A 19895-nucleotide genomic window follows, 5' to 3' on the forward strand; every position below is an offset into this window, starting at 1 on the left:
GGGCGCAGTTCGTTTTTTATTTTTGATAAACTTCGACCTCCTTCACCAAAAATGTTTTGTACCACGTTTATGTATTGAAATCGGCCTTATCCTGTGTTTTGAGAAGAATTAATATGCTGAAAATGTGAAAAGTCTACAGATAAACAGATGACAAAGAAAAGATAAAAAAGGCTCTCTTGGGCGTTAAGCTCTGGTATATCAATAAATAATGTTTTAAAATTCTAGAAAATGCTAGAAATAAAGTAATTATTGCTTACCCGAGGTAGCAAGGAAATTTAAAACTTTTCCAACTTTGCATGAGGTGCTCATAACTAAATGTCCCTCCTTCCCAATCAGTATCTCCAATTCTTCCTTTTCACATAGGTAGATACTTTCCAGATATCCTCTTGATTTTGCTTGAAAAGTCTTATATCTTCGGTTCTGCAGTGGTAGTAATTCTATTCCATCTAGATCATTGAGTATTCCATCACTGCAGCAATAAATGAGAAGGTTCTCTTTATCCATGACCTTTAACTGTTTGTATCTATTGTCCCTTTTAAGAAGATTTCTAGTTTCTTTTGGGTCTGTACATTTCATGTTTGGGAATTGGTTTCTCCAGAAATGGAAGAGGTCCTCATGTTCCTGAAGGATAATAACTTTATCAATGCATCTCTGGAAGAGGTCAGTGACAGTATTCGTCACATCCTCAGGTGTGCTTTTTGAGAAAACACAATAATAAGCTTCTTGACTTTTGATCCATTGTCCTTTGTGCAAGCATGGTATTTCTGACTGTAGAACATGGTTGTGTACTTCAGTCCCCACACATGCCCAGTGGTTCTTCACAGCTGACATTCTTGGGATATGATGATAAAACATCTCTAGATAATTTTCGGTTAACTCTGTGCCTAGTGAATCATCTTGCCATGCCTTCAAAAACTCTTTGTAAACAATCGGCAAGATTTCTTGAACCATCAATAAATTCCACAGCATATCATTTTCTAGATGTGATTGGCTAACTACCTGGTCTTGAGATGGCCACTTCAAATGTTGTCTGTTACTGTCTAGAGCAAAATATCCATTAATGTGAACAGGCAATCCAGTGGAACTTTCATTTTCGAAAGGCAGTGGCAGGAAGCAAAATATTTGACCAGATTGAATAGCCTCATCAAGTCTAGCAGCAATTCCAATGTATGGCCTGTACTTTGACCTCCGATTTCTGATAAGGCTTGACAATTCGTTGTTCATGCTTCCGGTGTGGAAATTCTGGATTATCAGCCATTTTTGACTTGTTTCCATTTCATCCATTTTGACTTGGTATGTAACTAAACTTTTCATCCAGACTGGGGCACAATGAAAAATCCAATTATCATCATCAGACATTTTTTCCTCAATGTCTCTGATTTTTGTTTTGTACAGATCCCTGTCTTTTCTGGCTTTCTCAGTGCAACTACCATCTAATGCAACTGAATACTCAGTTTCACAGTTACCATTGTTAATTTTGTAAACTCCAATATTTTCAACAGAAGTCAAAAACAACAGTTCAGAACCAATTTCTTCTTTGAAAGACTTCAAAAGATCTGCAATTTTTTCAAGTGTATATACATTTTCTGACAATTCTGATGGTGAGTTCCGAAGGGGAAACCAGAATAAAGTCCCTTTGAATTCCCCACTTCTGACTGTTTCTTCGCTAATTCCAAACAGGTCAAATAAAGGCTCAAGTCCTCTTGGACCACAAACATCTTGGTGCACATAATCTGCTATTTGTACAAAACAACAAACCTTTTGAGGATCTTGAAGTTCACATAATGGGTCGATGAACAAAATTGTTCTTCCACTAATAACGCACACAGTATCTAAAAAAGACAATTTGGTCAATTTGAGTTTTACATAAAACACTCAATCTTACAAGTATTGAATTTGGGTTGGGTAAACAGAGCTTTCGTAGAACACTTGTAGATTATTTTTTCTGACTACGCATTGTTCCATTTGCCTCATTGTGAAATACGGCTCGCGGTAGGTGTGACCGATCGACAGGTGATGCTTACTACTCTTAAGTACCTGATTCCACCTCTGGTATATCCAGGGATCCGTGTTTGTCAAACTTTCTAATGTGTATTCCTTATAGGAGTTATGAGATTGATCAATGTTCGTTATCGTCACCTTTTCACAAATATAGCCCTAAGTGCCATACATAAGTGCAAATGTGTGAAGATCATAACTTAGAGTTGGTGATGTCACTTAGATGAGTGATAAACATAGAATTATCATTATTGTCTTTGTCAGATATCACTGCAACATAGCTTTGTTAGGGCATGTTTAGTTGTTTCGGGCACGTTTGGTTGCCGGCGACCATTTGTGCCACACATATCGTCGCCGGGTGACCGAACGTGCCGTGAAGGTGGACATGGTTGGTCGCCAATTTTAGGTTATACCCGAACACGAATGGTCTCCACCCAAGCTCCCACTCCCAAACCCCAACTTGTTTTTCTCCTCCTCCAGCACCTACTCCCCTTCCTTCTCCTGCTCCCTTCTAATCCTCCTCCTCCTCCTTCTTCTCCAAATTCTTCAATTTCTTCCAGTTTGATCAAACCAAATGAGTCTTTTGAATTGGCGGATAATAGCTAAGAGAGATGTGTCACTTTCTAGTAGCCTTCAATTAACAATCAGATGCTAATTGACGCCCCTATAAAAATCACAGCACATCTTATTCCCATTCGAAACAGCTCTTCAAACCTTCGACATGTTTCAAGTGTGCAGAGAATACGCCTAACCTTGCACTTCATATTGTGGCATAAAAGGGTAGGCCTACAAGAGCAGAGAGTGCACAAAACATGACATGGATATACCCACAAAACTGTAGTATTCCTCCATAGACGCATACTCTTCCACAAGTCAGAGCTATTTCCGCCCTCCAATCATCCCCATGTACTCCCTCTCCCTCATCTCTCTCCCTTCCTCCCCCCTCTCTCCTTCTCTCTCCCTCTCTCTATCAAGAAAACTATGTGGTAAATACTTTAAAAATAATGGCTCTATTTTATAAGGTGCTTCATACCTATGAGGTTACAAATTTATAGATTTGATTATTCCACCTGTTCAATTTGTTGCGTACTTTGTAAAAGTACCATTTTTGTAGTTATTTCATACATTTTACTTTCATGCACAGTAACTGACTTAAATTCTTTTCTTTTCATAATTTCATAATTTTCTTCATCATGATAGTACTGGTGGATTTTTTTTTTTAGAATAAATTAACATGGTAAGTGGTAAAGTGTTTTTTCATGACTAACATTGAAACTGTGCACGCAGTGTTGTTTATGCCGAATTCAAAGATTTAATGTTCTTATCAAACCATGACAAATGGTAGTAATATAGTACTTGCTTTGTATTTCACTGTGTGCTCATGTATATTTGTATGCGTGTTTGCGAACTTTTATTTATCAGGATGTATGCCACACCATATCTACATTTACTCATTTATAAAGGTATCTAATGTCATCTATGAGATATATTCTATCTTGAATTAGATATCTAACAAATTTTATAGGATGTCTCATAAAATTTAGAATTGATAATATATATCTCATAAAATATAATCATATGATATTCTAAAACTATATAAGATATCTCAAACTTAATAAGAGATCTTGTATATTAAATAAGATATCTTATAAAGTTTATGAGATATCTTATAAAAGATATAAGATATCTTATACATTTATTTTTGTAAGATATCTTATGCATTTATTTTTGTAAGATATATTATAAACCATACAAGATATCTCATATCTTTTATAAGAAGACATTTCATAAATGAATTTTTATAAGAAATCTCATCAACTTTATGAGATATCTTATAAAATATACGGGATATCAAATATGTTTTATAACATATCTTATACATCAGAATTACCCAGCAGCAAAATCTACCAACAACGGCAGTCAAACAAGTAATAACATTTATTTGCAATTCTTCAAATAAAATTATAATAATAACAAAGTACTAACTTACAATAGGTGAACAATAAACAATGCCCGTGCCAAGCTTAATCTATATACAAATTAAATCGCAAATCGGCTTTCATTTCCAATGAAATTCCTAAATTCTAGTCCCAGTTATAGAAAAATCAAAAATGCTTGAAGAGCTTTCACATTGTATTCATAATCAGAATGTGGTACATTCTTGAAAGACACAGTTCGTCATCTTTCTATTACGTGATAAACATCAAACTCTCTAACAATCTAGGTCACATGTGTCACTCAAGTGCAAGTATTACATAACAATATGACACTTTATATGGTTTATAAGATATCCTGTAAAAATTCATTCATGAGATATCTTATAAAGTTTAAGAAATATCTTACAAGATATCTTATATGTTCTACAAGATATCTCATAAAATATATGAGATATATTATAAAATTTCTTTCATAAGATACCTTATAAAAATTATAAAATATTTTATAAGAGTTAATGAGATATCTTTCATCATAAACATTAATAAGACATCTTATAAAGTTTATGAGATATATTGTATACTATATAAGATAGATTTCTTTATTAAAAATTGGGTTACTTTATATCTTTTATAAGATGTCTTATTAGATTTATGAGATATCTTTGAAGACGAATAAATGTAAAAACGGCGTGCCATAAGGATGGTATGTAAGAACATTGTGTTGCTAAAATGTTGCGATTCTTGTGTTTACAAAATAAATTCACATCAAATTCCATCTAGAAATACCCAAGTGTTTTATTTGTTGGCTTTGTATCGTACTGGACTTGTGTAACAAAATGTGAGCATGTATGTGTGTGTGTGTGTATTGCAAAACAAACTTTATTACACATGCATGCACAGACATATATGCGCGCACACACTCACACCATCACTCAAATACCCACAGACACGCACGGACAAACACACACACATCAACACTCTGTTTTGCAAAACAAAAGCAAAGTTGGGGTTTGGGAAAGGGTGCTTGGGTGGCGTCCATTCGTGCTCGGGTATGACCTAAAATTGACGGCCATTCGTGTTCAACCTCACGACACATTCGCTCACCGGGCGACGAAATGCGCGGCATGTTTGGTTGCTGGCGACTAAATGTGTCGCATGTATCATCGCCGGGCGACTGAACGTGCCATGGTGACCAAACGTGCCGTATCATGGCTTGGATATTATGAAATAATTGCAAATGTCGCAAAATTTCTCAAGCCTTGTCTTTCACAAAGAATCAGTCCCTCAAATATTATACGGTACCATTTGCCCGTTCACACAACAATTTGTTCATCAAACATTTTCCGTGCATTATCAAGACAGAAAGCTGCAAGTGTAATTCAAGTGTTAAATTTTACATGAAGCCTTAAAGTAGTTCAGTACTGAGACCTAATATTCTAGAATATTTTAGCATTACTAAATCCTCCTCCAAAGTCTTTTTTATTTGTCAGTTGGTAGTACAATTCCAGATATCAATCATATAATTTTATATTCTGTCTATAGATCACGCATGGTCTACCTGCTCAATGATAGTCATTTGATGAACCATGCTGTTGGACTCTGTTCCAAAGGTCAGATTTGGTGCTTTGTGTAACATTGAACTCTCTTGCAACTGCAAATTGTGATACACCTGCTTCCAGCTGTCCAATTGCGTTGCATGCGCACCATTCATACGCAGCATTTCTCAAAAATGCATTTACATGTTAATTTGAAGACGCCGCTATCAAATATCAAAAACCCATGCATTTGATAGAGTACTGATGCCTGAATCACATACACTTGGAACCTTCACCTATCAGGGAGCTAAAGACCGATTTCAAGATTTTATGAAAACACTTTATTGTCTTAAAATCTCTCCAGTGAACAATGTGTTAAATGTAACGAGGAGTAATCAGCCGATTTATTGGCGATCCCACACAATGTATGAAAACATTATTTAAAAAGATTGAGAGAAAAAATTACAATTTTGTAAACATCCGTACTTTGCAAAGACCAATGCAAAATCCAAAAGTAGCTGTTATCTCAATATGGATGGCATATGAAATGCGTCAAGGTTTGAATTCAATCCGTATCAGTTTTAAAGGAAACACTCAGCTGGATAAGTTTATTCGTGTTTTGCATTGCAATGTTAAGTACTTATGGAAGAATGAGCATGAAGTTTGGAGTTTCGTACGACTCCTCGCCATCTTTAAAAATAAACCTGATAGATAATCATATTCAAATTCTGTAAGCATTATTTGGTAGCTGGCTATCAGTAATTATAACCTTTATATCTTGTAGTAGCTATCTACAATTAGGTAACTTTTCTTACTTTAAGTAGCTGGCTATTAATTGGTAACATTTGCTGGTTCAAGTAGCTGGCTACCAGTAGCCAAGGTTTTTTCTTTCTATGTAGTCAGTTACTAGTAGCTAACGTTACCGATCTGCATTTATATAGTATAATTATTTTTAAAATCCTGGCAATACAACACATACGCTGTATAAAATACTAGCATTCATTCTAATTTCTAAGCAATATCACAACAAAAATGTTCTGAAGTGGGTCTTTCTCCCACACTCTGGCGTTGCTGCTCAAATTTGTGTTGGAAACCAAGATTCAGCAGACACACCTAAGTTGAACTTATCGCCATAAGAAATCTGCAGAAACGTAATGTTTGGGTACAATAATAACTGTATAATTTTTGCGGGAACACTTTTTGTGAAAAAGTAAGAATAACATTTTTTTCCACATTTTCGGAAATGTAACACGCCCATTGAATGAACACAAAGCGAAATGCGAGTAAACGGTTAGTGAACACAACTTGATGAACGGTTGGTAAACGCTGAACGGTGACCAAATGCAGAATACGAAAGGAGTGCAAATAAGAACGCAACGAGAATGATGAACAAACGGTGAATGTTAGATGAACGATTTACATGGAATATCTCGGATGATTTTCTTGCATCATACTTATTTCATAATCAGGTAAGGAAACAAATCAGGTAGAAAAGAGATGCTTGAACATGTATACAAGCAATGAATAAAGGTGTACGTTGATATCATCAGGCTATACACTAATATGTACCTTTTTGTGCATACTTTCCAAAACAAGCAAATAGGACGCATGCTATGATACATCTGTGCATGTATGTACCGGTATATGCAAGGTGAAGATAACGAACAGTGATCAATATCATAACTCCTAAAAGCAATACTAAATAGATAGTTGGGCAAACACGGACCCCTGGACACAACAGAGGTGGGATCATGTGCCTAGGAGGAGTAAGCATCCCCTGTTGACCGGTCACACCCGCCGTGAGCCCTATATCCCGATCAGGTAAACGAAGTTATCCGCAGTCAAAATCAGTGTGCCAAGAACGTCTTAACAATCGGTATGAAACACATCAGACAGTATTTGACCCAATGATAGGTTGTATTGACGAACTAGATCGTCATAACGACCATAGAATTTGCGAAATGCTGACTTCAATCGAGACTGTTGAAACCCCTGTACCATCAACTTGTTTGTCAGTAGCTTACCTCGATTTAAAACCTGACTATACGCAGAACAAGCTCTTGCATATTGAATCAGTTGAGATGCACAGAGCATAATTATGTAGTTATATTTCTTAGGAAATATACATTTATTCGAGCACTGTTCAATATACCATGCATAAAGAAACAAATGTTGGCAATTAATTATCAGATAAAATAATTGATGAATAATTGAAGAGATTGTTAAACATTTTTAACAATGATCATTCATAACTGATTGCATCAAATATCGAAATTTAAGGCCTCTATAGTCATTCTATGTTGATTTATAATAACATATATGCACTTTCAGTTGAAGAATAAAAAGTTAACATTGCTAACATTAACTTGCTAAAGTACAAATATATATATTTCGTATCTGCACTCAATTCTAGGTTGTTGTTTTAGATTTCTCATTAGTTCACTCATTAATAAAACAAGATGTACTGTGAGCAATGCTCACTAAGAATACCCTACCCCCCCCCCCCCCCACCCCCGCTTACCCCAATCTCCCAAAGGGTGTTGTTAATAGGTATAAATTACCTCTTTCCTGAGTGTAAAAATATGGTATGACTTTGTAGAAGAAAATAATCTGAACACAGATCCATGGCATAAACCTATAATTTTGACCTTGAGATCAAAGGTCAAGGTCATAAAGAGGTCATGAATGTACATGACACATAGTCTCATGGTGATACACCCATGTCTTATGGTATGACTTATGTCAAAACCCTATAATCAATTTTGTCCTTGAGGTCAAAGTTCAAGGTCATATAGAGGTCATGAAGGTACTCGACACATCATCTCATAGTGATACACTCATGTGTAAAATATGATATGCCTATGTCAAAGAACAAAGAAGTCATGGCCCTGACACGAATCCATTGTAAAAACCTTTAATTTTGACCTTGAGGACAAGATCATATGGAGGTCATGAAGGTACATGACACATCGTCTCCTGGTGATACACTCATGTGTCAAATATGGTATGCCTATGTCAAAGAACAAAGAAGGTATGGCCCGGACACGAATCCATTGTAAAAATCCATTAATTTTGACCTTGAGGTCAAGGGTCAAGGTCATATAGAGGTCATGAAGGTACTCAACACATCGTCTCATGGTGATCCACCTCTGTGCCATTTACTAGTAAATTCATTAAGAAAGTGGAAGGGGCGCAACCAAATTTGCATATAAAAATAATGGTACAATTACATTGTCAAAACGTGGTGGACCTCATATCAATCTCAGACCAAAGGGCTGATATGGAGTCTCTCAGGCCAATAAGACATAATGTGGATTTCACCATATCATATTCTGTATGTATTTAACCATGCTAATCATAAACATACATTGTTTAAGGAAAAATATAAACTTCAATGAAATTTGGCACATTAATATATAATTACACTTACCCTTCAGATTTTGTAATTGTCTTAAAAGTATATATGGATTATAAAACTCTACTTTTCTCCAGACTTTCATACTCTGAAGCAAAAAACCTTATATTAAGCATGGGTTGAATTTTTTTTATTTCTATGACTTCAATGTATTTACCTGTTACATGAAACACGGATTTGAATCCAATTCCAAATTTTCCGACTTTGAGTGGATTGTCTTGTTTGTTGCTCTTTCTGACCATTGTAATTCCATCCCAGTCTTCCTCCTCAAATATTGAGTCATTGTAGAAGCACAGAGCAGGGCCCTGAGAATGAAATAATTATTTTATTTGTAAAATAAGTATCAGTAGAAAGTACTTTAACATTATCAAATAGTGAATCAGAAAATAATTTGGAAACATTGGTGAAGGAATTGTACACAAATTTGGAAAAAAAAATAGTACCATTTGAGAAGTGGGGCTCAATTGGGAAAGGGGCGAAATTGTGACGTAGCAGGGAAAAATCCCTGCAACATAACCTTATGATATGCATCCAATTTTATTTTAGATGACAAGGAGCAACGAAAATGATTTTTAAAAGACGACTATTCTCAGATATTTTAGCCCTATGCTTAAGATCTCAAAAGGGCATAAGGTAACCTACCCCAAACGATGAATCACAGCATCTATGGAGTAAATTTGTCTATGCACTTTCTTTGAAGAAGTAAGCACTTTCAAAAGGTAACAACACAAGATGGACGGTACAAAACACACACAGGATAGGCACGGATTGTCTGGTCACCTGAGGGACCCAAATTCCTTAAAGGCTTCATGACATTAAATTTTCTAATTTAAAATATTCTGGCTAGAACTGCAACTTACCGATAAATACTTCCTGTATGCATCAGGCAGATAGTCAGATTTGGAGGTGGGACAAAATCCCATTTTAACCACACGAGCACCTGCATCTTCTGCATTTTGCAGCAACTCCTAATATAAAAGTACACAATGTTTGATTATGCAGTATATATAATTATAATAATGTCATAAAAAGATGTTAACCAAAGTCCATTTTACAACCCGGGTGGATATTCCATCTGTTCAGAAACACGGCACCCCTAGATGGGGGACTTGTACCTTTATGAAGGAAGGAAACAAAATTCAGCTTAAACCGGGAATGGAAATCCGCGCCAATTTCTCAATGAACTGCAAATCGGAAATTTTAATTTACAGTGCCATTTGCCTGACTTGAAAATAATTTTTCATTGGACATATCAGTAAATTAAATGCGCGGGTCCAGGTCCACAAGCAACAAATCAAAGATCAAAGTGTCCGTAATACGTAACATTTATTTCGAATGTGGAAATGGAAAATTCATTTTATTCCCTTTTTATAAACTTCAAAATAACAATGAAAATCTCCGTTTAGCAAAAAAAAAAAAAAAAAGATTATTTCATCAAATTTTTTATACCTAAATTTAATCGTAAATAGCTTTTAATGCATTTATTCCATGTACATCAATATTATAGGGTTATTGAACTTATATTGGTGAATATTGGCACGAGTTGGCTGTGAAAATGCACGAGCTTGCGAGTGCATTTTGACAGCCAACGAGTGCCGATATTCACCAATATAAGTTCAATAACCCTTTTATTATATACATGTAGCTAAAGTATTTAGTCGTTAAATTATATCCCTTTTCACTCAAAATACCCCAAAATAGACGAGATTTCAATATTGGTAGTGTGCAATATCAACATGCATTTCTTAACTGTTCAATATTTAACCCGTCATTAATGCATGGGGCAAACTGATTTTGTGAATGGGGACATCATAATTTAAGTACAGTAAAACATTTTGCTTAAGTAAATATCAAATACCAGCTCTGTCAGATTCGGAGGACCGTCGTCTGCCATTTTGGCTTGTTTACATCGTGACGGTAACGTCAATATTGAACGCTCATATTCGGAATGTTTCGGGCGCATACAATTTACGCAATGCAAAGTTAGCGTTCAATAAATTCTCAGGATATTGAACGCTAACATTCTCTAGATTTTACGCAGATTTTATAGTTGACTATTACCTATATAATAATATTCTATATTTTATACTATTGTACAAAAAATGTGCATATATAAATACTAGGTGTTGAATGCATAACTAGTATCCTATATCCTATACTTGGATATTTTATCAAACGTGGACAGTAACGGCAAACTGAAAACTCAACTGCATGACAAACAAGATGATTTCAGCTTCTCCATCGTCAACTTCCCATATTTTCAACAGTCGATCTTGATTAAAGTCAACATTTCGCAAATGCTTTGGTCGTTATAACGATCTAGTTTGCCAATACAACCTATCATAGGGTCAAATGTTGTCTGACGTGTTTCATACCGATTGTTAGATCGTTCTTGACATACTGATTTTGATTGCTGATAGTATGGAACGCCGTTTCTGCCTTATAGTGTAAATGACAGCCTTACATTATGTCGATATCTCTTTATGTTATGTGGTTACATCATTACGTTATGTGGTTACGTCATTACGTTATGTCGATACCTCTTTATGTTATGTGGTAACATCATTATGTTATGTGTTTACATCATTACGTTATGTAGTTACATGTACATCATTACGTTATATCGATACTTCCTTACGTTATGGGGTTGCAACATTACATTATGTTGATGCTTCTTTATATGCAAACATCATTATGTTGTGCGGTTACATCATTATGTTATGATAAACTTTCAAGTGATCGGGATTGATACAAATGCAAAATGGCGCGCTTAAATTCAAACGTTGTGTTTTCAGAATTATTACATTGTCTGGCCTGTGCCCTTTTTCAAATTTGTCGTCTTTTCGAGCCTCGAAAAGACGACAAAATGAAAGTGACTGTATCATGTAAATAACATGAAATAAACGCGATGAAATTATTTGCCAATTGCTTACTGATAGAATGAAATACACAACGAGAATCGTATACATACAACATATTCAATTCTTGAAAAAATACAGTACATACGCATAAGTAATGCACATAGCATGCTTACCTAGAAAACGCATTAAATGTGGACAGCTATTTACATGTATGTGTACTTTTAAAATGTTAGATGCTCGTTCTGCTGATAAATCTACGAAACAAAATCATAAACTCCATTTTTATCTCGACAGTTGTAATTCCATTATACAGATTGCGACACACTGAACCCACAGGGATCTGAAGTATGGACACTATTACCCCCCCCCCCCTTCTGATTTTTTTTGCAGTTTTAATTTCTCCGAGATGTGTGGATTTCCTGTCTATCCCATCCCAATTTCGATTTATGTAATTATTTCACGCTTTTTGTAAGCTTTAGAGATTGGCGTTCTACCGGTATGCTAAAATAACGGTAGAAACTTGCAGAAAGTGTGAACAGATTACAAATGGGATACACAGGGAGTCCAGAGATTTCGGAGATATTATTGCTGCAAAAAAAGATCAGAAGTGTGTGTGTGTGGGGTGGGGGTAGGTGAGTAGTAGTGTCCATACTTCAGGTGCCTGTGATTCAATCCGTGCCAATAAGGATGTCTCCAGTTGAATCAGGAAATATCAAAGTCGAATATTTTTCACTTATTCAATGCTTGACCGCTCAAGGTTTTTTACAGGTTCTGATCATACATGTATTTGGATAAATTGCATTCACAATTCAATATTTATAGATAATTATATACAAGCAAGATTATAATAATTAATCGATAACATACATTTTGGGGGTGAACATACGGGTATGACACGCACAATCCAAAATAGACATTTGATAACACAAAAAATATATACATGTATATAAGAGGGAATATAGTGCAGCTTTCAAACTTTGTTGTCTCTTCAGGATTGACAATTATTTACTGTCACTTTGCATGTACATTCATGTGTGTGTGTGTGTGTGTGTGTGTGTGTAAGAGAGAGAGAGAGAGAGAGAGAGAGAGAGAGAGAGAGAGAGAGAGAGAGAGAGAGACTGTCCTATCTGATGTACAATGTCATTCGATAGGAGGAAAGAACATTGATCACTAAGTGATAGCTTACAATTATTCATGAATTTCAACTATTTAAAAAAATTGTATTTACAATATAGTGGAAACTTACAAGAGTGACATCGGTGTTCATATTTGAATTCAATTAGAATTTTTAAAAAAAGATATTAATAGTCTGGGTTTGGACATAAAAATATTCAATTGTAAAGTACTAAATTGTAAAGTACTAAAAGTCTCTCAAATTGCACGAAACTCCAAGTTTAACAATTCCTTTTTGATGTTGTGATATACAGGCACGTAGCATTGTTTTTTAAAGTAGGGGAAGGGTCAGCCGGCGTTCACTTCGCACTTGCATTAAAATTGTTGACAAGCAATAAAGTACTTCTGTTCAAATCTTATTATCTTATAAGTCGCAGGAGGAAGGGGGGAGGGCAAAGATTAGTTCACTACACGTATTCTTCAATTCAGCACTTCCTGTGGGGATCCGGGTTAGAATAGGTACTCAGTAGCCCTTGTTTGTCATAATGGGACAGTCCTTCGGATGACACCGCAAAATCAGGTGTGGCACGAAAAAGATCCCGCCGTAAGCGCCGACAATGGTGACGTCTCCATATTCAGTGAAATATTCTCGAGAGGGATGTTAAACAATAAATGTAATTCATCAATCAATTCAGCACTTCAAACATGCGTTACATTACTACTTTAAAAAATGGGGAGGAGGCAGCAAATCAATGGAACTTTGCATGTAGAGAATATGGGATTTGTGTGTTAAAATAACGAAAAAGTAAATTGTAAAAAGGGGATAGACCAGGCACCCTACCCACTCCAACCCCATGTTTTAACGTGCCTGGTATAACATTCACACAAAAAGATTTCTTCAGTAGAATATAATTATCTGAGCACCATAATTTAATTCTAAATGTTTCCTTCTTTGTATATGTAATAAATGATATCCACAACAATCAGCAAATTTCATACTGAATTCCAATAAAGTCAGACAGAAAAAATAACGGGGAAGCTGATATTTCTGAATTTTGGAAGAATAATTCTTAATATGGCTGAATAGTGTCTGAATTATGTCTTATGTAAAAAAGCTCTCTGAACCCTGTCTTACACTATCTCTTTCCTTTCTGAATAACATCTGAACTTTCTGAATTTTGTCTGAAATTTTCTGAATCTTGGCCTTTAAATGTAAGACATGGTTCAGAAATCTGAATTCTTTCTGAATGTCTGAATTTTTGCTGAATTATGTAATTTAGATTAATAAGACACAATTCAGCAATCTGAACTTTTTCTTAATTTTCAAGTGTAATGTCAGACACAATTCAGCCATCTGAAAATCCAAACAGGAAATATAGAGCTGCACACTTAGACTATACAGCAGTAAATGAGAAACCATTATGGAATTGCTGCACATCAATACTGCATTGCAGCATATGCCGTTTTTGGTGCTGCAAGTATACTTTATTTGTGCTGCAAATATGAAGTACAATTGCAGCATAAAATGGGATTTTTCAAGTGTTCTTGTGACATGTTAAGACATTATTTATTATAGAATTCTGTAAATCAAATTATTCCCATAATTATATTTTTTAAATATAAATTATATTACATAATTTAATAGGACTAAAATTTCAAGCAAGTAGCAGAATTATCAATATTTGACTAATTAGAGAGTTGTATATTACATGTAATATCATTATTATAATTTTTAACCAAGATTTCTTCATTTTAAACAGGAGGGATTAAACAGAAAGAAAATTAGATTGGAAAAGAAAAGAGATATAGAAGAAATGGCGCAGCTGAGTATTCAATGTTTTAAAAAAAAGAATCAAATTCAATTGTTAATTTCTTGCCAGTAGACCACTGTGTAGATCAGTTGATGGACCTTTCTGAATGTTGTCTGATTCAGTTTTTAGCTCACCTGAACCGAAGGTTCAAGTGAGCTATTCTGATCACATTTTGTCCGGCGTCCGTCTGTCTGTAAACTTTTCACATTTTGGACTTCTTCTCCAGAACCACTGGGCCAATTTCAACCAAACTTGGCCAAACGCATCCTTGGGTGAAGGGCTTTTAAGTTTGTTCAAATGAAGGGCCATGTCCCTTTCAAAGGGGAGATAATCACAAAAATGCAAAAATAGGGTGGGGTCATTTAAAAATCTTCTCAAGAACCTATAAGCCAGAAGAGCTGAAATTTACCTGAAAGCTTCCTGACATAATGCAGATTCAAGTCTGTTCAAATCATGGGCCCCTGGGGTTGGATGGGGCCACAATAGGGGATCAAAGTTTTACATACAAATATATAGGAAAAAACTTTAAAAATCTTGTTCTCAAGAACCACTGAGCCAGAAAAGCTGATTTTTACATTAAAACTTTCTGACATAGTGCAGATTCAAGTTTGTTCAAATCATGGCCCCCGGGGATAGGATGGGGCCCCAAAGGGGGGGGGGGGGGGATCAAAGTTTTGCACACAAATATATAGGGAACAACTTTAAAAATCTTCTTCTCAAGAACCACTAAGCCAGAAAAGCTGAGATTTACAAGAAAGCTTCCTGACATAATGCAGATTCAAGTTTGTTCAAATCATGGGCCCCGGGGTTTGGATGAGGCCACAATAGGGGATCAAAGTTTTACATACAAATATATGTGACAAATCTTTAAAAATCTTCTCAAGAACCACTGAGCCAGAAAAGCTGATTTTTACATGAAAACTTTCTGACATAGTGCAGATTGAAGATTGAAGTTTGTTCAAATCATGGCCCCCGGGGGTCGTATGGGGCCACAAGGGGGGATCAAAGTTTTACATACAAATATATAGGGAAAAACTTTAAAAATCTTCTTCTCAAGAACCACTGAGCCAGAAAAGCTGATTTTTACATGAAAACTTTCTGACATAGTGCAGATTGAAGATTGAAGTTTGTTCAAATCATGGCCCCCGGGGTCGTATGGGGCCACAAGGGGGGATCAAAGTTTTACATACAAATATATAGGGAAAAACTTTAAAAATCTTCTTCTCAAGAACCACTAAGCCAGAAAAGCTGAGATTTACATGAAAGCTTCCTGACAGATTCAAGTTTGTTCAAATCATGGGCTCCGGGGGTTGGATGGGGCCACAATAGGGGATCAAAGTTTTACATACAAATATATAGGAAAAAATCTTCTTCTCAAGAACCACTGAGCCAGAAAAGCTGATTTTTACATGAAAACTTTCTGACATAATGCAGATTCAAGTTTGTTCAATTCATGGGCCCCAGGGGTTGGATGGGGCCACAATAGGGGATCAAAGTTTTACATACAAATATATATGACAAATCTTTAAAAATCTTGTTCTCAAGAACCACTGAGCCAGAAAAGCTGATTTTTACATGAAAACTTTGACATAATGCAGATTCAAGTTTGTTCAAATCATGGCCCCGGGGGGTAGGATGGGGCCACAAGGGGGATCAAAGTTTTACATACAAATATATAGTTAAAATCTTTTTCTCAATAACCACTGAGTCAGAAAAGCTGATATTTACAAGAAAACTTTCTGACATAGTGCAGATTCAAGTTTGTTCAAATCATGGCCCCCGGGGAGTAGGATGGGGCCACAAGTGGGAGGGGGGTCAAAGTTTTACATACAAATTTAGGAAAAAGCTTTAAAAATCTTTTTCTCAAGAACCATTGGGCCAAAGAAGTTGACATTTACATGAAAGCTTTCTGACATAGTGTAGATTCAAGTTTGCAAAGGGTAGTTTGGGCCATAATAGGGACTAAGGTTTTACATGCAAATATATATGGAAAGTCTTAAGATATGGGCCAAGGTGACTCAGGTGAGCGATGTGGCCCATGGGCCTCTTGTTATATTTTCTGAATGTTATCTGAACAATGCTGAATTCTGTCTGAGTGACTGTATATTTTATATGACAATTTTCTGAATATTACCTGAACAATTCTGAATGTTTTCTGAACAATGCTGAATTCTGTCTGAATGACTGTATATTATATAACAAATTCTGAATATTGTCTGAAAAATTCTGAATATTGTCTGAACAATTCTGAATATTACCTGAACAATTCTGAATTCTGTCTGAGTGACTGTTTATTATATAACAAATTCTGAATATTGTCTGAAAAATTCTGAATGTTGTCTGAACAATTCTGAATGTTACCTAAACAATTCTGAATGTTATCTGAATTTTGTCTGCATTGTTCTGAATGTTATCTTATCATTTTTGTATTTATCTGAATAAATTCATACATTTTATGAATTTTGTCTGAAGTATTCTGAATTATATCTGAATGGATTTATTGGTATGTCTGAATAAGGTCTGAATTGTCTGAATTCGTCTGAATACTGGGTGAATGTGTTCCAAATTAATGAGAAAATTCAGAAATGTTTAAGACATAATTCAGACTAAGATTCATACAGTATTCAGCCCCAATTAAGATGAAATTCAGACAAACTTTATCTTAAGGGTGTACATGTATTTTGTTGTCTTTTTGGTTTTTTTAGAGACGAAAAGTCGCTAATTATCATTTTATCGTCTTTTCACCTCGAAATAACGAAAAGACGACAAATTCTAAAATGGCACAAATCAGTCACCATCCCTAACCCAATTTCATTCATCCTGGAAACACATTGTTTGAATTTGTGAATTTTAGCACGCTATTTTGCATCTGTATCAATCTCGATCACTTGAAAGTTTATCATAACATAATGATGTTTGCACATAACATAAAGATGTACCCACATAAAGAAGTATCGGCATAACGTAATGATGTAACCACATAACATAATGATGCAACCACATAACATAAAGAGGTATCGACATAACGTAATGATGTTACCACATAACGTAATGATGTAACCACATAACGTATAATGATGTAACCACATAACAAAGAGGTATCGACATAACACAATGATGTTACCACATAACGTAATGATGTAACCACATAACATAAAGATGTATCGTCATAACGTAATGATGTTACAACATAGCGTAATAATGTAACCATAAAACGTAATGATGTAACCACATAATGTAATGATGTAACCACATAACATAAAGATGTATCGACATAACGTAATGATGTAACCCCATGATGTAATGATATAACCACATAACGTAATGAAGTATCGACATAACGTAATGATGTTACCACATAACGTAATGATGTAACCACATAACATAAAGATGTATCGACATAACGTAAGGCTGAATTACACTACAAGTCAGATACGGCGTTCCATAGGATAGCTTTGTTTACCTGATCAGGATATGGGGCTCACGGCGGGTGTGACCCATCGACAGGGTATGCTAACTCCTCCTGGGCACCTGATACCACATCTGGTGTGTCTAGGGGTTCGTGTTTAACCAACTATCTATTTTGTATTGTTTATAGGAGATACATGTATGAGATTGATCACTGTTCGTTATCTTCACCTTTCATTTGCGAATGGACGAATGGTTATTTGCAACCGTGTAAGATAATTAGACAAGAGTCAGAATGTGTGCCTGATGGGAATATGAATTGGACAGAGCAGGTAAATTCTCTGACCAGACTGTGACCAGAATACAGGCCTCTGAGTAAAAGTTGCACTTTTGCTATGGGAAACTTTAAACCTTCTCTAATGGTAAACACCTAACATGCGTTAATCAAGACCAAAACAAGGTGGAATACCCTGAATAAAGAGCAATTATTTCAAGTAAGAGATCAGATCTGAGTTCCATAGAATATCAATTTTACTTTTGAATCTGTCTCATGAGAAAATGGGGAAGGGGAGGTGCCCATTAATTCTAAGAGTAGACTACATTGTATTGTAAAAAACAGGGAGAGTTTAATAAGGAGGGTACTTAAGTATGAATGTAGGATGTGTACACTTGTGGGGTATTTGATAATTTCATAATACTTGGTGCAACAGTCGTTGACTATCAAACACCATCGCTCGAAGCAGGTAAGGGTAATCGATTATAAATTTGAGACATTGATTGTCGTTGACTATTCTAAAAATAAGGTAGCTTACGGAACCAGTAGAAGGTTCAATATTATCAAGGGACATAACTCTATTCCGCATAAAAATGGCTGAGAAAGACGATGAAGAACTGTTTTCAAACCCTGGTGCAACCATGTCGAATGAATACAAGAAAATGGGCGAAGGGCCACCTAGCAAAAGTATTCTATACATATGTATATCATTATTTGCAAGTTGAGCAAAATGCCGTACATGCGAATGAAGGGAAGTTCAAGGTCACATGTCATGAAATTGATCTCTGAATAAAGTATTTCCCTCAATTCAATTCTTTTAACTTAATATTATTTAGGAAATACTACTAACCTTCAATTTCAATTTGAACAAGAGGCCCATGTGCCACATCACTCACATGAGTCACCTTGGCCTTGCCGTTTTTCAACTGTTGTAATTTTTAAACGTTTTTTTTTTTTATCGAACATTTTTCTCATGAAACATTTTGATCCCATGTCGTAGCCTCAACCTAGCCCCAAAGGATGACAATATACCTAAAAATTAATTCACTCAACACAGAGAATGTCTCATACAACACCAATATAACTAATATTATCTTGTTGCTATGGATAAGATCAATGTCACAAGGTCATAGATTATGGTGAGATATGAAAATTGATTGATTATATCATGTTTAACATCCCTCTCGATAGTTTTTCACACATATAGAGACGTCAACATAACCGTTGAAGGGTTTCAGATTTAGGCCTATGCTCGGTGCTTACGGTCATTTAGCAGTGAGGATTCTTTGGCGTGCCACACCTACTGACATGCATGAAAGATCCTGCTATAGGAAAATATGAACAAATTTACAAGATATAAAATATGTGTCTTAATTAGTTCAGGATACATTGTATAGGTCAGATCTTTATTAAAAGTAGTCAAACTTTCCAATCAGGGTCACAAGATCACACACCACTGAATCACATGAAAAGTATTTCCATAAATAATGTATACACCAAACACGCTTTAAATGAACTTGAATTTGCTCTACATCAAGCAGCT

At 35.4% G+C, this 19895-nt stretch overlaps 1 protein-coding gene across 2 annotated transcripts in view; it reads right to left on the reverse strand.

Annotated features, from left to right (window-relative positions):
- LOC125679280 (sacsin-like) overlaps nt 1-19895 on the reverse strand; it is a 55801-nt gene that overhangs the window by 21943 nt on the left and 13963 nt on the right. For both annotated transcript variants that reach the window (XM_048918384.2, XM_056153905.1), the window contains exons 3-5: nt 9746-9853; nt 9043-9190; nt 258-1832 (exon numbers count right to left, since the gene is read on the reverse strand). In XM_048918384.2, the coding sequence (XP_048774341.2) occupies nt 258-1832; nt 9043-9190; nt 9746-9853 (1831 nt within the window). The remainder of the gene's footprint in view (nt 1-257; nt 1833-9042; nt 9191-9745; nt 9854-19895) is intronic.

Source organism: Ostrea edulis, chromosome 2, assembly GCF_947568905.1.
Source record: "Ostrea edulis chromosome 2, xbOstEdul1.1, whole genome shotgun sequence".
Taxonomy (NCBI): domain Eukaryota; kingdom Metazoa; phylum Mollusca; class Bivalvia; order Ostreida; family Ostreidae; genus Ostrea; species Ostrea edulis.